Below are 13,131 nucleotides of genomic sequence, written 5' to 3'. Positions count from 1 at the left end.
ACCCTCAACCAAAGCGCCCCACACCAGCTTGCAAGGTCAATGATGGACATCCTGGTGGAGGGGCACAGGACTAGCTGCCTGTTTGACATGGGCAGCACTGAGAGTTTTATTGACATGGTGCAACGCTGCGGACCTGTGACATGGCCGGTAAGCCAGAGAGTCACCATGGCTTCTGGGTCGCATTCCACAGACATCCGGGTGGGTTGTGTAGCGACATTGGTGGTGCAGGGCACAGAATATTAGAACTTTGCGCTACTGGTCATGCGTCAACTGTGCGCGCCTGTGCTATTGGGGCTGGACTTCTAGAGTCACCTCGAAACTGTGACAATGGCATATGATGGGCCCCTCCCACCACTCACCACTCAGTCAGGAATCCTCAGTTTTGTGGGACTTCGTCATATACCCCGCTACTGACCACACACACACCGACCCACACATCCCACCCAGCACCATGCTGACAGCTACGCTGTTGACACCACTTGCAGCCTCTCCACCCTCAAGATCCCTCCCCCACCGCTGTTCGCCAACCTAACCCCCGACTGTAAACCTGTGGCAACTAAAAGCAGGAGGTACAGCGCGGAGGACAGGGCCTTCATTCGGTCAGAGGTGCAGCGGCTGCTCAGGGAGGGGATCATTGAGCCAAGCACAAGTCCTTGGAGGGCCCAGGTGGTTGTTGTTCGGACTGGGCAGAAAAATAGGATGGAAGTGGACTATAGCCAGACCATCAATAGGTTCACGCAGCTTGACGCATACCCCCTACCCCGCATCGTGGATATGGTCAACCAGATAGCTCAGTACAAGGTGTAACAATAGATCTGAAATCCGCCTATCACCAGCTCCCCATCCGCCCAGAGGACCACCCCTACACCAGCTTCGAGGCGGGCGGCAGGCTCTATCACTTCCTCACGACACTCCTATACCGGGCGTCTCGCACACGCATATACCAGGTGCCTCGCACACACATGAGGGATCACTGATGCCTAGTGGGCTGACACCTCCAGCTAGGCTGGAACCAGCACAACCACTGTCTCCGGTGCAATCTCCACCAGCACCTGTGCAATCACAGCCAGTGCTACGTAGATCGCAGTGACAGATTCAACCACCTGATAGGCTTAACCTGTAAATATACTTGTAAGAAACTTTGCCCCATGGGGACTCTCTTTTAAAACAAAGGAGGGGTGAGTGTGGTGAACTGCATAAACCTGTCTGGACATGCGCCCACCTTGCTGACTGCTCCTGTGGCACCTCCCACAGACCTCGGTATAAAAGCGATTGGGGACACCACCCCGGCCTCGGTCTCCAGGATGCAGTGTGGTGGTCAATTGCTGCTTGTTCTTTCTTCCAGCCAATAAAAGCCTATATCTCACCTCACGTCCCCAAGAGTTATTGATGGCGCATCAGCATTATAAGAAAAGAAGGTTCAAGCAAAGACTGTTTTCCTGGAAACTGTTTCCCTTGATAGGATATATAAAACTGATAGGATGTTTGAGTGGGAGGAGGTTTAGAGGGAATCTTAAGTGTTGCTGGTCTGTGGAATGTGGCAGAGCAGAAGCACTGACAACATATTGGAGAGGTAACTAGACATGTACCTGAATGAGCAGGGCAGAGAGGTTCATAGTATAAGTGCAAGCAAGTGGAATTAATATGGATAGGCTTGATGACTGGCAGAAAATTTTGGGCCAAAGAGCCTTTTTCCACATTATGTAACTCCACATTGTGATTTACGACCTACCCGTCACCACCCTTTGGTTTCCCACCTTCCATTTATTCTGTGGTCTACAAACTTCTCCCATTAGATTTGTATTCAGCCCTTTGTCAGATGCACTCATTGCATCCTAGCCTCTCACACCATTCACTTTCATCCACCTGGTTTTGACCCCCACCCCCAACCTGGACTCACAAATGTGCCCCTCCACTCCCCCCAACTTATATTACGGCCCTTTCCCGTCCTGATGAAGGCTTTTGGCTCAAAACACCAGCTGCCCAATTCCCAACATAGATGCTGCCTGACCTGCTGAGTTCCTTCAGCATTTGTGCATGTTGCTACAAGCATCTACAGAATTTCTTGAGTCTCCGTGCCAGAGAGCTTCTGATGTGGATGCATGTAAAAACATCCTTCCTGCTGGATTCTCTATGCCAATTGAACTCAAAGCCAGATGCATTCATAAGGTCCATTATTGCAATAATAGCATCAAATCAACATTGCTAAAGCACCCTCGTTGCACTAAAATGGAGTTTGTTTTAAAAATTATAAACTTCATGATTAGTGTTCTTTGTTTTTCTTGTGAATGCTGCTTATATGATGCTATGTACCTGTGATGCTACTGCAGATTACTTTTTCATTGTACCTGTGCATGCATGTATTTGTGCATTTGACAATAAACTCGTATTTGACTTTCCATATACTATTGTCAAAGCAATTCCTATCATGCCTGTGAGAGAAACGCATGGTCTAAATGTGCAAGTGTGCATTACAACCAGCAACAACAGCATCTGAACAACTGGAACATAATTGGTTACAGGAGAATGGGTTGAGGGAAAAAAAACAGCCACGATTGAATGACAGAGCAGACTTGATGGGCCAAATAGCCTAATTCTACATCCTATATCTTATGATCTTACAACATTCTATCATTCTGCTAAAAATCATTTATTTTATTGTGAAAAACAAATTCTCATAATAACTTTCTAACTTTGTTCTGTAAAATTTAAAACCAACATCTTATTTGTGAAGTTAGAAATCATTCCTTTCTGTATTGTAAGCATCTATAAGAACTTAGCAAGCATTTGATGGAAAACCTACCGCTTCAGAAGATGTAAAGCCTGTCGTGAAGAAATAATCTTAGCAAAACAGCTATTCATGAAATCATCAATCAGGCTCTGAAATGTTTAAAAAAAAGTTGAATTCTAGTTATTTCCCCTTATAATATTTCTACAAAGCATCTAAGATGCTTTAGATCTTCTTTTATTTAATTTAAACAGATTTATTTTGTATTCATCCCTTCAAATAAGTTTTGTCAACTTTCCTCTTCTGTTTCACATCCCACAATGCTTCATACAAAAAGCATGATACACATGGAGTACAGTAGCCCTGAGGTTTAGTTACTGCATGAGCATTCTTGCACCTTCAGTTTTCAGCTATCATCTTTTGGTATCAGTCAGGAAGAATCAGTGTAAAAGCAAACATAGGAGTATACTCCTAATTACAGGAATTGTAAAGGGTAAAATTGAATAATCTCCATCTGATTGCATGTAGTATTAAATTTTTGAAAATCATTTTTATTCAATTCTCAGATTCCAGCTTGGCCAGTATTTATTGTCCATTCCTATATCCCTACAAATGGGTGGTAAGCTGCCTTGTGTGCAGCTTTGATGAAGGATTGTGGCGTGAAATATCGGTTTTTTATTCCCTTCCACAGATGCTGCCTGACCTGCTAAGCCTCTCCAGCACTGTGTCTGTGATATTCTTGAACAGCTGGTGGCTGGTGATAAGGGCCAAGATATTTACCTAGGGACCATGTAGGAAAGCATTTCCAAATAGGATAGCATGCAACTCAGAAGCACCTTTCTTTTTAATAATCTCTCTTCTCCATCTCTAGAGATAGACTACCTACTGATATATTTTATAAACTTACTGATCATCCCAGCGATCTCGTCACTTGATAAAATGCTATACCCTTTTCTCAGCTCCTCCAGCTTTGCCACATCTGTTCTCTGGATGAGGCTTTCCATTCCAGAATATCTGAGATGTCCTCTTCCTTCAAAGAATGGGTAGGAAAACATTGATGCTGTCCTCATCTGCATCTCATCCATTTCCTGTACACCCTACCACTGCCATATGAGGGATAGAGTTCTCCTTGTTCTTACCTACCAGCCCAACAAGTCTCCATATCCAGCTCATCATTCTGTAACTTCTGCCATTTTCAACAAGCTCCTACACATCTTTCCTTCCCACCCTCCACTTCCCATTGGGATTACTCTCTGCATGATTTCCTTGTCCACTCATCCCTCACCACTGATTTCCTGCCTAGAACTTTTCCCTGCAAGTGGGTCAAGTACTAAATGTGCCCCTACATCTCCCCTCTCATCATCATTCAGGGCCCCAAACATCCCATCAGGTGAGGTGATACTTCACCTGGATCTGTGCCAGAGTCTCCCACCACATTGGTGAGGTCTGACATAGGTTGAGCAATAGGTTGAGCACCCTCATTCCATTGGCCACACAAGGTGGAATTTCCTGATGGCTACCTATTTCAATTTGACTTCCCACTCCCTTACCAACATGGCCTCCTCTGCTGACATGATAAGGTCACTCTCAGGTTGAAGGAGCAACATCTCATACTGTCACAGTCGACTCCCAGCTCATAGCATGAACATCTACAGTACTTCAGCTTTTGGTAATTTCTCCCCATCTTTTTCCATTCCCCATTCTATCTTCCTTCTTACCCCTTCTCCTTATCTGCTCATCAACTCCCTTTGGTATCCTTCCTTTCTCCCATAGTCCACTCCCCTTGTCCTATCAGATTCCCTCTTTTTCAGGCCTTTACCTCTCTTACCTATAACTTTCCAACTTCTCACTACATCTCCCCTCCCCTAGCTCCCCTCTCACCTGGTTTCACCTATCATGTTACCTTAAATTCATTCACCTTTCCCATTTTCTTATTCTGGCTTCTTCCCTTCCTTTCCAATCCTGATGAAGGGTCTCAGCTTGAAATACCGACTGTTTGTTCCTCTCCATAGTTACTGCCTGACTTGCTAGACTACTGTCTATTCTCTACATGCTACATTTGCAGTCACTGTGATGTTTTTTGAAGGGGTTGATGGGGTAGTAATTAGGTACATCGCTACACTGTGGATGATGTTGCAGTTCTTTGCAGCTGTATTAATTTAGGCAAGTGGAGATAATTCCTCCCGATTTGTACATTGTACATTGTAATTAAATAAAAGGCTTTGGGTGTAAGTCCTGATGAAGGGTCTTGGCCAAAACGTTATTTGTTTACTCTTTTCCATAGATGCTGCCTGGCCTGCTGAGTTCCTCCAGCATTTTGTATGTGTTCCTAAGTTTACCATTCAACCCAGCCCACCTAACATCAGCCCTCACAGGAAAGCTCCTCAAACTGAACCTGGGTTCCTAAGCTACAGAAAAAATGTTATTATTGTCTGCCATATGTTCCTTTGCCCTACACATTGCCCCTTCAGTCCCAAATGGGCACCACTTTTTCCCCAGGTCACCTTCTTACTCTTAAACAAGGCTCCGACAGTTTCTATAATTTCAGTGATATTTCATAGCCTATCTTTACCCTTCTCATTTCTTCCTGACACATTTCCCTACATTCTCTATAACCCTGAAGGACATCTTCTATTTTCAGTCCTCTATACTTGCCATGTAATTCTATTTTTGTCCTTAACCAAATCTTCGCTGTCCCTTGACATCTAATGTTCCATTATTGACTTTCACCCAAAAGGAAAAGGTTAGCCCTGAACTCTATTTCACTTTGAAAAGACTACCATATGTCAGATGTAGGTTTACTCGCAAGAAATAGTATACACTCACCAATCCATGTTTGCCAAGTCCTGTCAAAAGATGGTGAAATTGTCCTTGCCCCAATACAGAGCCTTAATTTCCAGACTCTCATTATCACTTTACAAAATTACCTGGAAACTTACAACATTTTGATCACCATCCCCAAAATGCTAACCCACTGAAACTTCAAACCACTTGTCTGGCTTTATTCACTCATCTTTGGTCTAGCACTGACTCATCCCTAGTCAGGCTAAAATTACTGATACAAGATACTCTCCTAAATGCTCTTTAAAAATCCTTTCACATGAAAGTGAAACCAGGAAGTAGCATCCCCTACATTTTTATTGTTCATAGGTTTCTATTTTTTATTCTGGTAATGTGCTAGGATAAAAGGTTCTCTTTGCATTCCTTTAGCTGATGAGGCTATCTGTTAATATAGAGTCATAGAACACTACAGCACAAAGGCAGGCCTTTCAGCCTATCTAATTCATGCTGATCTATTAAACTGCTAGTGCCATTGACCTGCACCAGCACCATAACCCTCCAAACTACACTATAACTCCTCCGTATACCTTGCCAAGTTTGACTTAAATGTTGAAATCAAACCCACATCCACTTCTGCAGACAGCTGGTTCCACACTCTCACCTTCCACTGAGCGAAGAAGTTTCCCCTCATGTTGCCCTGAAACATTTCACCTTTTATCCTTAACTCATGACATCTAGTTCTAGTCTCACCCAATCTTAATGGAATAAGTCTGCTTGATTTTACCCTATATATACACCTCATAATTTTGAATACCTCTATCAAATCTCCCCACTTTCTTCCATGTTCTAAAGAATAAAGTTCTGACCTTTTCAGCCTTTCCTTATAATTCAGCTCCTCAGGTATTAGCAACATCCTTACATTTTTTCTACACCCTTCTCAAACTCATTGGCATTGTTCCTGTAGATAAGTGACCAAAACTACTCACAATACTCCAAATTAGACCTCACCAATATCATGTACAACTTCAGCATAACATTCCAACTCCTGTATTCAATACTTTGATTTTTGAAGGCCAATGTGCCAAAAGCTCTCTTTATGACCCTATCTACCTGTATAGCCACTTTCAAGGAATTATAGAATCGTATTTCCAGATCCCTCTGTTCTACCACAGTCCTCTGTGCCCTCCTGCTCACCATGTAAGACCTAGCCTGCTTACCATCCCAAAGTGCAATACTTCACACTTTTCTGCATTAAATTCCATCTACCATTTTTCAGCCTGTTTTCCCAGCTGGTCTAGATCCCACTGCAAGCTTTGATGGTCTTCCTTGCTGTCCACTACACCCCAAGCTTGATGTCATCTTCAAATTTGCTGATCCAGATTACCACATCATCATCCATATCATTGACATAGATGGCAAACAATGGACCCTGCACCAATCCCTGTGGCACACCACTAGTCACAGGCCTCCAAAGAGGCAACATCTACTACCACTCTGACTTCTCCCACGAAGCCAGTGTCCAATCCAATTTACTACTTCAGCTTGAATGCCAAGCAACTAAACCTTCTTGACCAACCTCTCATGTAGGACTTTGTCAAAAGCCTTGCAAAAGTCTAAAAAGACAACATCCACTGTCTTTCTTTCATCATTTTTGCTGGTGGTTTCCTTGGAAAAACTCAGTAAGACTTACCATGCATAAAGCCACATTCAATAACTCTAAGCAGTCCCTGTCTATCCAAATACTTGTATATCCAGTCCCTTAGAATACCTTCCAATAACTTAACCACTACTGATATCAGGCTCATTGCCCTATAATTTCCTGGCTTATTCTCAGAGCCTTTCTTAAACAACAGAATGATGTTAGCTATTCTACAATCCTCTGACACCTCTGTATTGGCTAAAGACTTTTTAAATATCTCTTCTAGAGCCCCTACAATTTCTGCACTAGCCTCCCACAAGGTCCAAAGAGAATATCTCATCAGGCCCTGGGGATTAACCCACCCTAATTTTCCTTAGGACAGCTAATAACTTCTCCTCTGTAATCTGTTGAATGGTCCATGACCTCCCTGTTGTTTGCCCTCACCTCTGTAGACTCTGACTGTTTTCCGAGTAAATAAAGATGCAAAAACTACATTGAAGATCTCCTCCATTCTTTCAGTTCCATCCATAGATGATCACTCCGATATTCCAGAGGACCAATGTTGTCCCTTGCCATCGATCTGCTCTTAGAAAAATCTTGAAATCTGTGGAATCCCTTAGGATTCTCCTTCACCTTTCTGCTAGAGCAACCTATTTTTTATTTCTGATAATGTGCTAGGATAAAAGGTTCTCTTTGCATTCCTTTAGCTGATGAGGCTATCTGTTAATATAGAGTCATAGAACACTACAGCACAAAGGCAGGCATTTCAGCCCATCTAGTCCATGCTGATCTATTAATCTGCTAGTGCCATTGACCTGCACTAGCACCATAACCCTCCAAACTATACTCTTCCATATACCTTGCCAAGTTTGTCTTAAATATTGAGGTCAAACTCACATCCACTTCTGCTGACAGCTCTTTCCACACTCTTAGCCCTCCCAATTTCCTTCTTAGTGTTTCCTTGCACTTCTTATACTCAACTACCTCATTTGATCCTTCCTGCCTATACTTTTGCACGTCGGAAGGCCATCAACTTACCAAGTACACCTTCACCAGGAAACCAGTTGTCCCAATCCACATTTGCCAGACCCTTTCTGATACCATCAAAATTGGCCTTTCTCCAATATACAACCTCAACCCAAAAACCAGACCTATCCTTCTCCATAATTATCTTAAAATGTATGGCATTATAATCACTAGATGCAAAGTGCTCCCCAACACAAACTTCTGCCACCTGCCCAATATCGCAGTCTCTCTAATTAGGACCTCAATATACTGATTAAGGAAACTTTCTTCCAACATATTTGACAAACTCTCTCTCATTCAGTCCTTTTACAGTATGTGAATCCCAAAAATAAGTGGAAAATTAAAATCACCTATCACATCTTCATTTTTCTTGCAACAGTCTGCGATATCTATACAAATTTGCTTCTCTAAATCCCACAGACTGTTGGACGGTCTAAAATATAATCCTTTTAAAATGGTCATCCCTTTCTTATTCCTCATTTCCCTCCATAAAACACTCAATAGACAAGCTCTCCTGTCTCAGCACTGCCATGACATTTTCCCTGAATAGTAATCCTTCCTGCCCCTTTAATCCTTCCTGCTCTGTCACATCTAAAGCAATGGAACCCTGGAATATTGAGCTGCCAGTCCTGATCTCCTGCAGCCAAGTCTTACTAATGCAAAGGTTCCCAACCCTTTTTTATGCCATGGATCCCTACTATTAACCATGGGGTTCATGAACCCCAGGTTGGGAACCCCTGCACTAATGGCTACAATGTCATAATTCTACATGCTGATCCATGCTCTAAGCTCAGCCACTTTTCCTACAATATTCCTTGCATTGAAATGTAGGCAACTCAGAGCATTAGTGTCACCATGCTCAGTACTTTGATCCCTGACTTTGTATGTAGGCTTAACATCTTTCCCAAACCACTCCACTATCTACTCTGGTGCTCTGGTTCCCATCCCCTTGCAACCCTAGCTTAAACTCCACTTTCTACAGCACTACAAATCTTCCCACAAAGATACTAGTCACCTTCTAATTCAGGAGCAAATCAGCCCTTCTATACAGGTCCCATTTTCCCTGAAAAAAAAACAGTGATCCAAAAATCTGAAGCCCTCCCTCCTTGCCTCTGGCTCATGAGGCTTCAACAAGGAGAGGTAAAGCCTGAAGTCCCCACTCTTACCATGGCCCCTTCACACAATGGCTGCTCTACTTAAACCTACCTTCTTTTTACTGGTCCTTACCAAGAGCCTAATTATGCACAGTTCAACATCTCAGGAACTGAGGCATGCAACATGTCGCAAATGCCCAAGTCACTTCTTTTGAATGTTCTCTTACTATGCAATCCAATGTCTGTCCAGGAACTGTGGCATGCAGGATGTTTTCTTTGACCATGCAGGGTAGATTTTGTGTGGATTTCACTCCTCCAAATGACAGTTAACACTGCACAGAATGCATTTAAAATCAGATCAAATACCAATTTGTGAGGTGATGTGTTTTGAGAAGTAGAACAAGTGTAGGACATACCCAGTAAATGGCTGGGCAATAAGGAATGTTAATGACCCAAAGTCCATAGTTCCCTGAAAGTGCCAACGCAGGTCATTGAATAGGAGGCACACTTGTGTTCGTACGTATAGGAATATAATGCAGGTGCTGTGACAATATTGGGTGCTTCCAATCCTCAATATGTCTCCTCATTTGCAGGACTTCAAATTATGGGTTAAGAGTGGATTTGTTTCTCCTGGACCAAAGCAGACTTGATATTATCAAAATCTTTTTTCCTATGTGAGGGATCTGAACAAGACTGCATAGTTTTAGGGTGAGAAATAGGAGATTTTAAAGGGACCTCAGGGGAAAGTTTTTTTTTAAACAGAGCGATTGGCATCTGGAGGAACTCAGCAGGTCAGGCAGCATCTATGGAAAAGGAGTAAACAGTTCAGCTTTTGGATGACATGTTTCATCAGAACTGTAAAGGAAAGGGGAAGAAGCCCAGAATAAGAAGGTGAGAGGAGGGGAAGGAGTACAAGCCGGAAGGGGATTAGACCATAAGACATAGAAGTAGAATTAGGCCATTTGGCCCACCGGGTCAGCTCCACCATTCAATCATAGCTGTTCTTTAACCACCCCCCTCAGCCCCACGCCCTGGCCTTCTCCCCGTAACCTTTGATGCCATGTCCAATCAAGAACCTATCAATCTTAAATACACCCAATGACCTGGCCTCCACGGCTGCCTGTGGTAACTAATTCACCACCTTCTGGCTAAAGAAATTTCTCCACATCTCCATTTTAAATGGATGTCCTTCTATCTTGAGGCTTTGGACAATGGGAAACATCCTTTCCACATCTACTCTGTCTAAACCTTTCAACATTCGAAAGGTTTCAATGAGATCCCTCTTCAGCCTTCTAAATTTCAGCAAGTACAGACCCAGAGCCATCAAACATTCTTTGTATGATAACTCTTTCATTCCCAGAATCATCCTTGTGAACTGCCTCTGGTTAGGTGAAGCCAGGTGAGTGAGGTGAGGGAGTGAAGTTGAAAAGTGATAGGTGGAAAAGGGAAAGGGGCTGAAGAAGGAATCTAATAGGAGGGGAGCATGGACCATAGCAGAAAGGGAAGGAGGAGGATAGCAAGAGGAAGGTGATAGGCAAGAGAGGAAAATAGAAAAGGAGAGAAAGGGAAGTGGGGAGAAATTACTAGAAATTGAAGAAATCGACTTTCATCCTGTCAGTTTGGAGGCTACCAAGACAGCATACAACATGTTGCTCCTTCAAGCTAAGAGTGGTTGTAGAGGATGCCATGGACTGAAATGTCAGAATAGGAATGGAGAGTGGAATTAAAGTAGTTAGCCAACAGAAAATCCTCCCTGTTACAGATGGAGTGAAGATGATTGACTAAGCAGTTCACTTATCTACAGTACGTCATGTCTCACTGATGTAAAGGAATCTACACCTGGAACACTGGATACAGTAGGTGACCCCAGTAGACTGGCAGGTGCGGTGTTGCCTTACCTGGAAGGACTGTTTAGGCCCTAAACAGTAGTGAGAGAGGAGGTGAATGAGCAAGCATAGTGCTTGTGCTGCTTGCAGGGATAAGTGCCAGGAGGGAGATCAGTGGGAAAGGATGGAAGGACAAGGGAATCATAAGAGAGCAATCCCTACAGAAGGTGGAGAGGAGTGGGGGAAAAAGATGTGCTTACTGGATGTGGAGGCTCAAAGGGTTGCAGGTTAAGGACAAGAGGAACTCTATCCCCATTACTCTGGCAGGAAGATGGGATGAGGCAAATATCTGGGAATAGAGGAGATGGAGGTGAGAACAACATCAATGGTAAAGGAAGGGAAGCCCCACTCTCTGGAGGAGGACATCACTGATGTTCTGGAAAGGAAATTCTGATCCTGTGACAGATGTGGTAGAGATGGAGGAACTGAGAAAAGGGAAGGTCATTTTTACAAGTGACATGTTGGGAAGAGGTACTGTCAAGATAACTAATAATCAGCAGAATAATAAAATACATTAGTTTTTGTCTGTTTCCAGAGATGGAGACAGAGAGATCAAGATGGAGAGAGAAATGGACCAAGTAAATCTGAGGGCAGGGATGCATGAAGCAACACCAATGCAATTGTCAGAAAGAGTTCAGAGCATCACCAGTGCTGATAATTCCATATCTAGAAAGTCGACTGTTCCATATTGTCAATGAAAAGGGAAACATAACTGGGGCCAACTCCTCCTCCTCTCCCAAATTTATTCTGGCTTCTTTCCCCTTCCTTTCAAGTCCTGATGAAAGGTCTCAACCCAAAACATTGACTCTTTATTCCTCTCCATAAATCCTGCCTAACCTGTATTTGGTGTGTGTTACTCAGGGTTTCCAGCATCTGCAGAATCTCTTGTGTTTACAATTGGTATCTGGAATGTACTGCCACAGGGGTGATGGAATCAGATACAAGTACTGTGTGTAAAAGGCCTTTAGACATACACTTAAGCAGGCAAGGCAAAGAAGGAAAGTAATGTTAGTGTAGATAAGCAAAAAGGTCAGCATGGATCTGGTGGGCTGTGGGACCACTTCCATGTTATACAACTCCATAAATGATCTGCAAAGACTTCGATCATTGTATAATCAAAATCTACACAAGGGGAAAAATATTAGATGCTGGTAGCCAAAGCAAAAACAGAAAATATACTGTAGAACATAAAACATAGAAGAGCACAGCATAAGAACAAGCCCCACAAGCCCACAACTCCCACTTGATGTTCCTGATGTAATTTGTCAATATTGATGAAACCAAGCCTAGAGCATCTTACATAACACCCATGCTCTGTCCACAGTAGCCATCTTGACCTCTCAGTTGCATGCAATTTCCCACACTAATCTCTCAGACTTTAGCCCTCTTCGCTGTCAGAGTGAGCTTGGGTTGCTGAATCCCAGTGATATGAATAGTGAATTTTATAGATTCAGGTAACCTTCACTCCTTTCTGTCTCAGGCTAGCATCCACAGACAACCCCCAACCTCCACCCCCACTGTTACATTCAGTTTCATTCCCTACCTGATTCTCTCTGCCCCTCATTCCTCCGTTATCTAGTTCCACATATCTTTCTTTTTCAATCAGATTCCAGCATCTGCAGCCTCTTGTTTCTACTAATCAACTTCTAGTCTTGAGTTATGGGCATGCTACATCGATGCCAATAGTGTGGCAACACTTGGGGGCTGTTCCCAGCACAATCCTCTGCTTATGGACTGGTTGTCCCACTCCCATCAGGGAAGAGGTTACGTGGCGTCCATGCCAGGACCACTAGACTGCAAACAGTTACATCCCCCAAGCCGTCAAGCTGATCAATCTCCCCCACTCATTAACTGCATCCGCCAATGCTACATGCAAATCACCTTAGCATTTCTGTTTGCGTATACAATCAATAGATCTATATAATCATTATTTATTTGTACATTGTTTTATAAGATTGCTTTTATATTTATATTTCT

At 43.2% G+C, this 13,131-nt stretch overlaps 1 protein-coding gene across 1 annotated transcript in view; it reads right to left on the bottom strand.

The window, feature by feature from the left end:
* Positions 1-13,131, bottom strand: part of LOC132401347 (dynein axonemal heavy chain 8-like) — a 674,688-nt gene that overhangs the window by 556,661 nt on the left and 104,896 nt on the right. Inside the window, exon 14 of the mRNA XM_059983476.1 lies at positions 2,804-2,880. Coding sequence (XP_059839459.1) covers positions 2,804-2,880 — 77 coding nt within the window. The remainder of the gene's footprint in view (positions 1-2,803; positions 2,881-13,131) is intronic.

Source organism: Hypanus sabinus, chromosome 10 (assembly GCF_030144855.1).
Source record: "Hypanus sabinus isolate sHypSab1 chromosome 10, sHypSab1.hap1, whole genome shotgun sequence".
Lineage (NCBI taxonomy): Eukaryota > Metazoa > Chordata > Chondrichthyes > Myliobatiformes > Dasyatidae > Hypanus > Hypanus sabinus.
This window is presented reverse-complemented; position numbering and strand designations above follow the sequence as displayed.